The 14,766-nt window shown below is 40.0% G+C and overlaps 1 protein-coding gene across 1 annotated transcript in view; it reads right to left on the bottom strand.

Moving 5' to 3' along the window:
- Positions 1-14,766, bottom strand: part of ANKRD55 (ankyrin repeat domain 55) — an 88,148-nt gene that overhangs the window by 34,076 nt on the left and 39,306 nt on the right. The window contains exon 5 of the mRNA XM_039244532.1: positions 8,335-8,395. Within this exon, the coding sequence (XP_039100463.1) occupies positions 8,335-8,395 (61 nt within the window). The remainder of the gene's footprint in view (positions 1-8,334; positions 8,396-14,766) is intronic.

Here is a 14,766-nt window from a genome sequence, read left to right as displayed (position 1 = left end):
TACTGTTTGATTCCCTGGAGTTTAGAACAGTGTCAGGAACGTCATAGGTAGTAAATAGTAAGCAATTATTTAAAATGAATGTCTTCACTGTCCTTGATTGAACTTTTTGCTTTTGTAAAATCTAGCTATGCTTTTAAAAATTATATACATTTAAAAAAAGGCAAAACATGACTTCTCCTTTATAGAAAAATCAATTTTTCTGATATGGTCATTGTTACCAACTTTTCAACTGAAACCTGGTAGAATTTTTGATGAGCTGTCCAAATAGGTAGATGGCAATCACTGTATGTATAGATATGATTTAGTTATATGAGAACTCAGTGTGAAAATGTGGTTATGATTTTAAATTGTGATCATGCACTGCTAGTCATTATCTCCTAAACAGAACTGTTAAACTTCAGGAGTTATTTCCTTAAAACAACCCCAACCCCCTGCCAAAAAAAAACCTTAAAAGCCCAACTTCTGCATGTTTTGGTAAAGTGGCAGGGTGGGGAGGAACACTACCATTTTTTGTATATATACTTCCTGTCAAGAAATGTATATATACTACCTCATTGAATATTTACATACATACACAATCATAAGGGGTAGGTATGTTTAGGTCCATTTTACAGGTGAGGAACCCAAAATACAGGTTAAGTAATTTGTTCAAGGCCATGGGTACATGCCACAGCTGGGATTCAATTCCAGATCTCTCCCACACTGGAGAATAACATTCTCTCCCCACATCATGGTGGTAGGCTTTCATTTTGGAAATGAGCTCAAGTGTTGGAAATTATTTTCTTTGTGATTTTAACATGATTCAGGGTCTTCTAATTTTCTGGAATGATGGTTTTCATTAGAGTAAGTGTTGGCATCCTATATTATTATTTGCTTCATTTGGCATTGCCTCTAGGCTCTTACTAAATACACAGCTGGCAAGTATTTATTTTGGTAAGGTACTGAACTATATATTTTCTCCCCCCAGCCCTAGAATTTGGGTGTACTGGTCATCATCTGAATGACCCTAAATCAAGACTTGAATTATTCTATTCCTTCTTGAAATAATAATAATTACACACACACACACACACACACACTCAGTTTATATTATACTATATAACTATATAACAGGTTGCAAATACTCAGTCAAGTCAAGGGAACTTTTCTGTTGCTATTTTTTTCAATTGGGCTAATGAGAAATAAAAATAAATCCTCTTATAGTAATATGAAAACCAAAACTTTCAAAATCAGCTTTAGTGCAGCTCGTGGCACTGCACAACATACTTTGTTCAAGAAAATATACTTTTTTCTTACAACTGCCTCCTTCTCTTTCCTCCAGCTTCTGTTCAGCCAGCAGGCATCACAGTTGTGTTAAGACTGGTGGCCATTTAAGGGGTTGACTTCATGCTCAGAGACTGGTGTCTGCACTGAGTGGTGACAGGTCACGCTTCAGCTGTGATGCATTTAAAGGCAGAGGCCTTGCCTTATTTGATGTGGTATGCCCACAGCACTGAGCACACAGTAAGTGTTCAAGAAATATTCACAGGAAGAATCAGAGGATTATTGGTTATCAAGGCTCCCCTGGACTCATGGAGAGCATAAAATACCAGTTTGTTGAATGTAAACCAGCCATCTGTTTCCAAACTATGGAGAACTTTTCTACCAGCTGCTCTCTGGAATTTCACTGAGGACTCAGTTGGGCCTTGGAAGCATCTAGGAGCTGAAAAGCTAGGAGTCATTTGCAGACATGTTGCAACAAACACCCAGATGGCCCTGGTGACAGGAGAACCCCACTCCTTTGAAAAACAGAAAATTTTGGCTCAACAGCTGAAAAGTAACTCACATTCAGTTAAGAGCACAGCTCTCCAGAATGCTTTGAAGGGAAATGTCAAGTTTTAGTTGGCTTAGAATCCATTCTGAGACTGCTGATAGGGGTGAATGAATGTCCTAACTGTTGGATGGGTATCAGGGTTGCTTTGGAGCAGCACTCCTATGCAGAGGGGTAAATCTGTGCCTGGAGCCTGTACCACTGTGATTTTGTTTAAGGGCTTACAAGTCCTATCAGTGTCTTAGAACTTTTTGGTTTTTGTTTTTTTTCTAAAACCACTGTAACTTCTGTGTTTTCTGAACCAGAAATCTGAGTAAGTGTTCAGGGTTGCACCTTTAGACTGGCTCTAGCAGACACTAAAAGGCACAGAGAGAGAAATGTATGATGTGGCCCGGTGTTTGCCATATCCTTCATCTTGGTGCCTCAGAGCTTGGGGGTGGTGTAAAATTATAGCAAGGGCTGAAGAGTCAGCCAAACAATTCTAGATCCTTCAGAAGATCTAGATTTTCTAAAGGATCTAGAAGTTCACAGAAATCCAGCTTGGCTCTGGCTGACATTTAAAAATTCATGTACTATTAATATCTCAGTCACATATGACTACTCCTCACAAAAGTTGTCTCCTGTAGACAAACAATAGGAATAAACGCACACTCATTCCTACTTTTTGTCTACAGGACACAATAATAACTTTTGTGTGCTTTAGAAGATTAAAAAAATAGACAGTTATAAGTGCAGGAATGAAAGCCATTTTCTCCGATTTGTATTTTGAAAACATTTTATAAACTATAGATCACAAAGATTAGTAAATTTATTTTATTATCTTTGTTTTAGTGTTTTCTTTAAAAAAATTTTTTTAATGTTTGTTTATTTTTGAGAGAGAGAGAGAAAGACAAAGCATGAATGGGGGAGAGGCGGAGAGAGAGGGAGACACAGAATCTGAAGCAGGCTCTAGGGCTCTTAGCTGTCAGCACAGAGCCTGATGCAAGACTCGAACTCACAAACTATGGGATCATGACCTGAGCCAAAGTCCAACTCTTAACCGACTGAGCCACTCAGGCACCCCCTAGAGTTTTCTCATCTGGATAAGCAATTCACATCACAATAACCACAGATTATAATTGATAACTAAAAATAATAAGATGTTGGGTTTTAGGACAGTAGGAATGACTACTAATAATGATATTCTTCAAAAACGCTCAGCTCACTTTCTCTCTATTATAATGACAAAAACAATGTTTCCAACAAAAATATGAAAACCTTTAGGATGGAGATTTTTATAATTTAAATGAGGCATTAACACAAGCAATACAGATTAACTTAAGTCATGGAAGTGAAAGCGCAAATTCCAATGAGAACAAACTTATAAAACAAAGCCCTTAGAACAGAGACCTAAGTTGTTATATATATATTTCAACTAACCAGACCATCTACATTCTGCACTAAATTGTGAACTCTTAGAGCAGGAATCAAGCCTACGTGAGACAAGGTAGCTACTTAAATATTTTTGAGCAAATAAAACGACCATTAAATGACCATTGTCCCATTCCAAGCAGATCCCCTTGGGAGGCCTACAATTATTCTACTTGTTGGAATAATTTTTGGGAGTAAACCAAAGTTTTGGAATAAACGTTTTTGGGAGATCTTTTTCTGGAATTACCACCACAACAGAGGTTCTAGCCATGGACAGGACTCAGGCTTTGTGTGAGCTTAGATCAGAGAAATAAATTACATCTTCACTGTCATTAACTTCAAATTGAAATTCAGCATCTTTTTAAAATATGAATATAGGCAACAAACCACAGTACTGTTAATAATATCTGTGACTTTGCCAAATATATAAATCACAGATACTTTTGCATTGCATTAGTTAGTTCAGATATGTCAAAATGTGTTTTGTATGTATGACTAGTACAGTAGTTATTGGTCCCACCACTAAATCTTAATAAATGCATTAACAAGCAAGCTTACATAGTACTATTACAGATTTGATCTTTAATATTTTAGCAACTTTTTCAATATAATTGGTTTCTTTTGTAATCCTATGTATTTTATTTTATGTAATTTAACACATTTTTCTAAGGCGGGATCCAAAGGCTTCACCATCACACCGGCACACATGAACAAGGACTCCTGGCCTAGAGTCTAGAGTAAATTTCTTGAAGATCCTAAAGGATATAAAATCTTTTTTTGAGAGTAGATTTTGGAAATAATTAAAAGTCACCCGGAGAGTCAAGTCTGGTAAATAAAATGGGTAACTGCATTGGGTCAACAAAACGAAAAGAAAGGGCCAATAAAATAAAATATGACTTTCCCTTAAATTGAATAATTCAGTATCTATAATACATATGTACATATATACATAAATATATATTTGGGGTGGAGGCCCTACTATGTGCAAGTTCCTGAGCTAGATTCTAGAGATCCAATGATAAAAAAGACATGGCCTGTCTTTAGACTCTTAAGGGGAAAGGGTAATGTGATGGTTTGTAAATAGCAGTGATTCTACTCTTATTTTTATAAGCAGTTCATTTTTAGATAAAATTCTAGATAAATAAAATAAATAAAAATTCTAGAGCATTTTAAAAAATTTATTATTTTACCTTTTACTAACTGTAAAGTAAAATGATTTCTAGAATCAGGCACTGGTTTTTATTTTTTATTTTGCCTTTATAATGCACAGTCTCTGCTTATGATTATGCCTTAGGAATGCTGTAAGTGAATTTAGTTCTAAGAATTATATCCAAAGGTTCACATCTGTTTTTGCAACTTGGAATTATTTTCTCAGAGTACGGTTATAATGGAAGTTTGGATTGTCTGGCCCCTCACAAAAATCTACTTAGATCAGAATTTGAATTCAATATAGGATCAACAATGGATCCTAAATACAATGCAAAACAGTCCTTCTCTGGATAAATGCATTTAAAGCTCTAACCCAGACGCCATTAGTTCATAGCCCCTTTTAATGGTGTGTTCTTCTTGTCAAAGCTAAAATGAGAGCAAGAGGGATTAGATTCCTGGAGTTTAGCAACTTGTCAGCTTCCTATAACTTCAATAGACAGTTTCTCTCTACATCAATGATTCCTCTGAGGTCCAGAAGGACAAAGGCACAAAGGACAATCTGGCCCATTTTACCCTTCCTACAGTGTGAAACTCCATACTGTGGAGAGCTTCTAAATAAGTTACTTTACAATTAAGCTCTGTGGTTAATGAAAAACAAACAGACCATTAGCACAGGACAATTAAAAGAAAAGTTAGCATAATGTAGTTATGTCTTGTGGGGTTAGGGCCTTGTAGGGTTTAGGGGTTATGTCTTGAGAGCCTTCTTTAAAAATACATCAAAAACAAAAGCAGTAACGAACAAGAATGATCACTTTGATTATATCATACTTTAAAATTTCTGTACTAGAAAAGACATCACAGTTCTAAAATGAGCAACAGGTTATGAAAAACTATTTGCAATTCAACAGCAGATAAAGGATTGATGTTCAGAATAAAAAATGAACTATGAATCCATACAGAAATGACAAAGTAAATCAACAGATGAATGGGCAAAAGATCTAAATAGGCAAGTCACAAAAAAAGATATAAAAAGGACCATTATACATTTGAAATGGTACCCAATCTCATTAGTTATCAGGGAAATGCAAACTAAGACAAGAAAAACGTGACAAGGATCCTATTACGCTGTAGGTGGAACGATAAAATGACACAGCCATCTTGGCGAAGCACCAGGCATGTGTATTAAAAATAAAAATGTACACCCTAGTGCCCAACAATTATTCTCCTACAGAAATGATTGTGTAAAATACTCAAGGAGGCTTGTACAAGAACTCTCTAGAAGAGTGTTTGTTATGGTGAAAAATTGGAGACAACCCAAGTATACATTCATAGGGAAGTAGCAAAATAAACAGAGGTATTTTCCTAGTGTGGAACATCATGAAGCCATTAAAAGGAATGAGACAGATCTGTATATATCAACATGGAGAGAGCTCTTGGGTGAAGGAAACAAAGTTGTAGAACAACATACAGAGTGTGATACTCTTCATGTTACAGTCCACTTCCGTGAATATATAGAACACATTGGGAAAGAGACACATCAGTGATTACCTGGAGACTAAGACAGTAGGGTGGAAGTAATCACGGACTTCCTATCATTACCTGTAATATTTAAATTTTACAAATGCAAATGTGTCCATATATTACTTACCCAAGTAAAAACTAATAATATAAAAAATGGTTTTCAGTCACTGAGCTCAGATCAGGACAGCTGCTAAGGAGATAATCACTTCCCTGATATAAAGTACTATCATGTTTTGTTTTACTGGAACAGTTATAGGAGAGAGGCTTTCTTTCTTCCTCTCTCTGTTCTTTAGCTTCAGTTTATAATCTAAATTACCTCTTAATGAAGTTAGATTTCTACTAATTGATTCTTCAATCTTTAATCATTTATTTGATAAGCTTGGGGATCCTACAGTTATTCTTGGAAAATAACTTCATTTGGACTCTGTAGAAGTATGCTTTGCTCTTTTCTCTTGTATTAGAAAACCATAATGCTTCACTAGCAGCATTAACTTACCTTTTCTCTTATTTGTTTTTTCCTTCAATCTTTTTTTTCCTTCCTGTTATTTAGCAGATGTAGGGCATGTATGTGCCTACACTTTCATAGTTATCCCCTCAAATATAATGAAGACTGCATTGGGCTTGGAACTCACTGGCAAAGTGATTGAAGGAGAGGAAGAGCAGGCCACTGCTTGTTCAGAGCGCTGAGAAGCCAAGGCAGGAAATCTACCAAGGTAATCTTCTTTCCATTTCTGAACTGTCCTTATTTCCCAGTGGTAAAGAGCTTCTAGACCTTATAAATTTATATGGATTGACCATATTCACAAAAAAACACAGGCAAGCAATAGCAGTTAGCTTAAATGGATTTCAGACATGCTGTGACATGGTCCAAAGAGGAAGCTGCAACACTGGATGGTAGTGTCCTCTATGAGGTCCCTTCTCTTTGCACAGAAAAGCCACTGAGTCACAATGCTGGTGTAACAGTGGGAGGAATCTCCTCTGAGAGGTCACTTTGTATGAGAAGGAACTGGAGGCATTTCAATATTTAGCAGACATTATCCACAAAGTGTAACAATTACTGATGTTGGAAGGAGTTGGGTCTACTTTAACTGTCCCCACCAGCCAAGGGGCCTCCCAGGCTAGGGAAGAATGGACAGAGGTGAAGGCCTATAAGAGGAATTAAATGTTAGGGTATGAATGATTGAATTTGCCCCCTTTTTAAGAAGCCCCAGTTTTGGTGACTGAGGGTAGGAGCTGTAGGTGGGGGAAGTGGTTGTCAATGTTCCCAAGCTCTAGAAGTTCTGATCAGCCGACATAAATTGCACCACTCAAGCTCCCTGCTCTCACACCATGGGCAGAGTGATCAAAGTGTGCTTTCTAATCTCTGGTTCTCATTTTAAAAGCAGAAGTTTAAAACAGTACAATCTTCCTTCTCTTAGGGTTTTGCTTTAAACCCCTAAAAACATGGAGGGTGAAAGTGGCGTGTGACCACTGAGTCAGGGTGGTGTCCAAACTCAGAACTAGGTTGTGAAGCAGGGGCTTTTTGGTGTGGTCATTAATGGCAAGCCAGCTGGGAAGAAGCCTGTAATCAGAAAGTTCAAGAAAGACAAGGGGCCCAGCTCCTGTTAGGACACTTCCTCCCACACTGCTGTCTATGGCCACCTGGCTTCCTTTAAAACAGTGTAATTTGGTATTTGAAGCCATATGCATTTTCAGTGCTATCAGACTTTCTTAAACTTATCAGATATTCTAAGTAAAGTACAGCCAAACGAAGGATATATTATATTAAAGAAAAAGAAAATAAAAACCAGATATTTAAATCAGTTTAAAGAAGCGTGTTAAAGAAACCAGGCTGGGTAATGAAAAATCAGTCCTGCTTTTTAAAAGAGTTAAGCAGTTAGAATAAGATCCTAAGCTCCTCTGGGGGCAGCTCTGCCTGGTGTCTGGTAACACTCCTGCAGGAATTTTGCTTGAGAGTGCTGTATTGTCTTCTTGGAAGCCTTATGTTGCCTCTGCAACATAAAGGAAACATCAACAGTGATCACTGGCATTAATAACGTGGCCTCCGGAGCCTGGAATTATCATCTATCTGTCATCTTTCACTCAAAGAGAGAAAACTGGCAGTCACAGCTTGCCATTTAAATTTCTGGGACTCAAGAAGACAGGAAAGACTGATATTTATTTTTCCGTGTCCAGAGGGAAATTACAAAATTTCAGTGGTATGAAAATGCTTAAGTACTTAATGCAAGAAATTCTTCCCCAGCGGAAGGTATGCCCATAGTGGTGATAAATTTTTGCCTGAGGGTTAATAGTAAAGACACAAGCTCCCCTCTCAGGGGAGGCTCAAAAGAATGTGCTCCATCCCCTCCTTGAACCTTTATGATAGGAAGCACTGGATCAGAAAAGCCCTTTCTGCAATCCTAAAATGTGCGACGGCCAACTGTTCCTTGTGAGGGCAGGCTCACCTCATTGTCCTGGTGATTAATCTCGCTGAGATTTGACTGTTGCACCAAGACCGTTAGGAGCCTGTGAAAAAAACCAGAAGAGGCTCAAAAGAACAGAATATGTGTGAGAACATAACATTACAAGTACAGTCCATTGAAGGCCTCCAAGTAAAGACGAGTTATATAGGGGGGGAGATCCATAGAAAAGAAGACAGTGTGATCAGTAAGAAGGCACCTGAGGTGATTCCTCTGTCTCTTCTCATCCCACCTCCTCCCCATCCTGGTGCCTCTGGAGAGGCAGACAGGGACCAAGGGAATGGAGAAAGTAAATCTTCAGGCTCATCTTATTCACCAGACCTGTGTCCTTATGCGTGCACTTTAAGAACTAAATTCCTCTAGCATTTATTCTTCATTCTTTTACATAAACGTATTCAGTGGTTTCAAATCGCTTCACCACTTGGTACACGTGTTATGCCTTTTAAATGTACAGATCATGTTAGGAGACAGGCAGCATTTACAACTTTGCTTAGTTTTTGTAAAGCATGCAAATATCTAAGCATGAAATGACAGTAATCAGTGTGAAACAACGATCAGTGATTCTCAGGTTCAAGTTTTTATCTAACTTGGGTCCCACACTTGGCTGACAGAGGTCAACACTGTGGGAAAGAAGCAGTTGATAGTAGTGGGTAGGGACCCAGAGTCTGGAGCCAGACTGCCTGGCTTCATATCGCAGCCCTGCTTCTGACCAGCTTTATGAACGAAGGCAAGAAGGCAAGTAACTTAACCTCTCTGTGCCTAAGCTTCCTCGTCTGTAAAATGGGGATAATAAAAAGTGCCTACCTTATACCTCATTGTGAAGATTAAATGAGATAATACACACAGCATTAATAGCATGACTGGAACACAGCAAGTGTTATTTCTAGAACATTTAACCCTAGAAGTTTTAAACCCTGGCTCAATCTCAGAATCCCCAGGGGAAATTTTTTAAAACCACAAACACCTGGATTCTGTATTCAGTGTCTCTGATTCAGTAGGTCTGGAGAGAAGTTCAGCTTTCACAGTTAAAAGGGTTGTTCAGGAAATTCTGGTAAATGGGTCTGAAAACCACTGAGAAAGGTACTTAATAAATTAACCAATTGATACTCATTGCGATGAAGTGAATTGTGTTCTTCCCGTCCCCAAATTCATTCGGCTTTAACCTCCAGTGCCTCAGAACGTGACTATATTTGGAGATTGAGGCTTTAAGGAGGTAATTAAATTAAAATGTAGCCATTAGGGCAGGCCCTAATCTAATATGACTGATGTTCTCAGAAGAAGAGATGAGGGCCCACCAGTGGCATGGCTTGCAGAGAAGAGACCACATATAAGGCAGCCAAGGGGGTGGCCATCTGCCGACGAACGACACAGCCTCAGAAGAAACCACCTGCTGCCCCCTTGCTTGTGAACTTCCACCCTTCAGAAATTCGAAAAAATACATTTCTGTTGCTTAAGCCATCCAGTCTGTGGGTATTTTGTTATGGCAGCCCTAGCAAACTAACACACTCATAAAGATGATAAAAGACTGTCTATGGGGAGATAGGAAAGGAAATCCAGAAATAAGTTTTGGAAGAATTATTTGAAAAAATGAAATGGCTTAGCCTTCTTTCTCCCCAGTCAGATTTTCATTGTCTCTCATTTTAGACAACACTTAGTCCTTAGTCTTAAATTGCTACCTACAACTGAATAAAACAAAGTGGAACTGATCATGTTGCATTACTGGTAAATGCAACACAGAGGATGCGTTTCTGGTTATTTGCTGTGGAGGTGAAATAGCCAAGAAGCCAGGTTTAAATCTAGTCTTATCTCTTTTGGAGAGCCAGGATAATGCTGTGATTTAATTTAATTCTGTTCTCACTGCTGCATGTCCTCTCTGAGCTTTTGTATCCTCACGTTTATCATCAGGATAATAACAGTGGTGATGGTAAGGACTGAATAACATAATAGGCATAAAGCTTCTAGTAAACAGACTTTAAAAGAACCGTGGCATTGAATGCAAGCTTCTGAATTCTAAAATTTCTAAAATTTCTCCACCTAGTGGGAAGAGGCTATAATAATAATTGCACTTTTGGATAACACTTTCTATCTTTGTAACTATATTTCACTACTAGATTTTTCCCTTATAATTGCTTTAGAAGACTGGAGGGCAACTGGTGACTGACTTTCTTCTGTCTCTCATTACTGGCCATTGTTTAATCTCTAGGGTTCATTTGGTCTGAGGTGCAGGGAGAGAGTGGGAAAGTAAGGCAAGAGCTCAGCTGTGGTCCAATCAGGTTATCCTTGGCCAACCCTGAGCAGCCTGAGATCATACATAGCCAGGCAGGATCTTCTGGGACTGCTCCAGAGCAGTGTTCACACTGAAGGAAGTCAGGTTTTGACTTGATGGGAATGAGGGAGGGAAGAGCATGACCTCTTGTCACCTCCTGCTGGTGGTGGGGGTGCTCCAAAGTGAAGAACCAAACCAGCGCCATGACAGGCTTCAGAAGGCCCCAGAGATTAGAAGACCCAAGTCTCTGAGGCCTGACTCAGCAGGCTTGAGCCACCGCCCTTCCCTGTGTCCGAACCAGTCACTGGAGGTTGGGAGGTACCGGACATTCCGGCCACTATTCTGGCCCACCTTGCTCTAAACTCACCAATCCCTCTGCGCTGTAACAACCTCTGCCGTCACCTTGTCCGATCACGTTGTAGTCCCTGTCCATCACCCCTTTCCCGCCCTAGAATTAATAAAAACCCTACTCCTCCTTTGTTCAGGGCTCTCAGCACGGATCCATTGCATTGGTGAGGTGTGGGAGCCCTAGCTTAAGCCTGAATAAATGCCCTTTGTTCTTGCATACGTGACTCGGACTCCTTGGTGGTCTTGGGATTTTGGGGAGATCACGATCTGGGCATAGCACAAAGGTCATGGGATGAATCCTCTACCTGGATATTTTTCTATTTGCCTCTCAAATCCATTTGCTGCCCTGCAATGTCCTGCTCTGAGGTTGGCTTGCAATAACTTTATCGTCCGAGTTCCCTTGCCCTCTGACTTCTGAATGGGTTTGGCCAGGAAAACTGACTGGAGAAAGGGGAGAAGCCACTTTCCTTTCTGACAATGACTTTTCCTCCTTACCAAAGGCCACAGCTCCTGCCCGGTGGTCTTCTTCTACAGCCAGAGCCCAGCAGGTTCCAGTAACATCTCCCTTCCTTGATCCTTTTGACCTAGTGGTGGAACATTTTCCTGCTTTTTTTGGGGAAGTGGTGGTGGGGAATTATGTCACCCTCTCTTGTTAATTTTAAATAGCCTTCCATTAAACTTTCTTGAGTTACCTTTTAATATTCTATGACTTCTCTGTTCAGACCCTGATTGATACATGCCAACCTACATTGCTTGATTCCATATGAGTCCTAAGTGTCTCAGATTCTTTGGTCTCCAAAGATGGAAACAAATTTATAGATAAGTATTCTCTCTCTCTCTCTCTCTGCTTTTGTGAGAGCAAATGTTCTTGCTTGCAGGACCATCATACATTGTCTTGGTGGTGAGCCAGACTGGACTAGAAAGCAGACATTTGGTTTCCAGCCTGGGGCTTCCTTGTTGTTCCACAGTACAGGGTAATCTGCCAAGTGCTTGTCCCACATCTGTCTTAATTACCAGAGGACTTGAAGACCCCTTAATTTTGTTTTCTCAGAGCCCTTGTTCTGTGCTAAGGTATTTCAGAAGTATTCTTCCCAAGACCCCAGCCCAGTGTCGCATTAGCACCAGCTCTGTCTGTCCTCAGCTCTCTAAGAAGCTGGACAGGTAGCAGGATACCACATAGCAGGGTACCAGGCACAGACGCCCAGCAGGAGCGTTCTCAGGCAGCATGGTGAGTGGTAAGACAAGAGATGCTGGGGTTAGACTGCCTCCATCAGAATCCCGGCTCCATTACCAACCAGCCAGTAAACTTACACAGGTTATGAAAGTCTCAGTACCCATATTTTCTTATCTGTGAAACAGAAATGATATTAACACCTCCTTCTTAAGGATCTGTTGTAGTTTTAAATGAGTAAATACATATGAAGCACTTAAATGACATTTACATGCCATTGAATGTTCTGTCTCTATAATTTAATAATGTTTTAAAAGCTCCTACTCTTTATACTTTTGGATCCCCTGATCTCCATGAGGTGACTGGTAAGCCAGAGAGAGATCAGCTAGATGTATGCTGTGGGGCAGCTTGTTTCTGTGGGCTTCTCTGTTTTGCTGGCCCTTTGGGCTCACAGCCCTGGATCTGGCCAGCACAGTGATGGTTGGGGAAAAGGGTCCCTAAGCCAGCCGTATGGTCTCCTGTTCCTGAAGCTGCTGTGTTAAGAGTATCCTGTAATATATCATCCCCCCACAGGTTAGAATGCATCACCTGGTAATGAGAGAGCAGGATCCCAAAGAAATAATTTCCTTCCTCCCTCTATTTGTCATCAAGAGCCATGAAAAGAGGCAGAGCTGCTGGCACTCTGGCAGGGAAAAAAAAAAAAAAAGACTCTGCCAGTAACCATGGAGACCATGAAAAAGACCTCCAGAGAGCCCTGTGGCTGCTTTCAGAGGAAATCACTGCTTGCCTTCTAATGCTAGCATGTGCAGCATTGTACAAACACAACTCCTTTCTCTTTGGAGCTTCGTCTTAATGATCATGCCCCCTCTTTCACACTGGCGCCCTCTGAATGTCCTAGCCAAGGGAGCAAGAAAAGCCATAGGGGGCTGAAAGGGAAAAAGCTTGGACCTGCTGAGAAGCTCAGGGTTCAAAGCAGGAAAAGGGAATCGTGAGATGAAACCTGCATTCTTTTGCTTTTGCCCATCCAACTTGCTATCGTGTCTATAATTATAAATTCATTATTCTTGCATCAGCTTAAATCTCCACTGAGCTCAGCTTAGCTAAGGCTGTACATTGAAACTGGCTGATTTGTTCATGAGTTGTTTGCATCATAGAATCTTGCTGGAGGGCTAACTGAGGTGTCCCCTTGGCTTGTTTACAAGAAGCTACAGTTTGAGATTTCATTCTAAATAACCTCTAGTTGAGCACTGAGTGGAAGGAGTATGCTTAGATTTGGAAATCTAAGAGTTAGTAGATTTTAAAGTGAATATGAATACCTAAGTACATGGACACAATGTGGCCCATATATATGTTTAATATTAGGGGACAAATAGAGATGAATGTGTACTAGCAAAGGTAAGGAAGGGAATTTCAGGGGAGCTGAATGGTTGAAATTGATGCTCACTGGATTCTTAAGTCTAGTAATGCTCTTATAGGAGCTAAAGGCAGGTCACCCTAAGATGGGCCACTTTGGCATGGACATCATTTTAAGTTAAATGCAATCAAACCCTAGTAGATTTAGGGGTACCTGGGTAGCTGAGTTGGTTAAGCATCTGACTTCAGCTCAGGTCATGACTCAATGTTCGTGGGTTCGAGCTCCACATTGGACTCTGTGTTGACAGCTCAAAGCCTAGAGCCTGGTTCAGATCCTGTGTCTCCCTCTCTCTGCCCCTCTCCTGCTCGTGCTCTGTCTCTTTCTCAAACTTAAATTTTTTTAAAAAATTAAAAAAAAAAAACCCAACCAATAGATTCAGAGAAAACTCTTTAGCTCCCCGTCCAACTGCTTGCCTGTACCAGGAAGACTGCTATTAATAGAGATTCCCTTTTACTTATGGAACTTAACTGCATAATAGGGCAATCTTTGTTTTCTAAACATTTCCTCTTAACTTCCTTCTAAATGCCTTCCTCCCCTTTGTATCCTCTGACCCCCACACCTTTCCTTAGCTCATGCAAGCCTCATGTTGCCTGACTGTCTCTGGAATTTCCATGTCTGTATGGATTTCCTGTACATAAGCTACTAAATTCGATTTTTTTCTGTTAATCTGTCTCATGTCAATTTGATTCTCAGTTCCGTTAGAAAGACCTTGAAGGATAGAGGAAATTCCTCCACCCCAAAACACCTGTATGTGAACATATTTTTTGTGGACCTGTGTGTGCTAAGGTGAAGAAGGCTGGAGTGAGAGCTGGTGGGGTGGCACTAGCAGGGACTCATTCTTTAGCACAGATCTATGGTTTTTCTTTATTTCTATCTCTCTCCCATCGTGATCATCACCACTGTCATCACAATCACCAACACTTACTGCACACTGATGACTGACAGCGTTCAGTGGTTTTCACATATTTTCTCATTTACTTCTGCCTATTAACCATGAGATAAATACTGTGTTATTCCTACTTTCTAAGAAAGAAAGCTAGCTGAGTCTTGACAAGTTAACTTTGTCCAAGATAATATGATCTAAGAGATGGACCAGATTCAAACCTGGTCAGTTTGACTCCAGAGCTGGCAGTCCTGGGCATCCTTTACCTCAATCCATAAAGGATGTTAGGTGGTTTTTAGATACATATAGTAAAACAAGATTACAAGTGAAGAAAC

This window comes from Hyaena hyaena, unplaced genomic scaffold (genome assembly GCF_003009895.1).
Source record: "Hyaena hyaena isolate Hyena2069 unplaced genomic scaffold, ASM300989v1 scaffold_241, whole genome shotgun sequence".
In the NCBI taxonomy this organism is placed as follows: Eukaryota; Metazoa; Chordata; class Mammalia; order Carnivora; family Hyaenidae; genus Hyaena; species Hyaena hyaena.
This window is presented reverse-complemented; position numbering and strand designations above follow the sequence as displayed.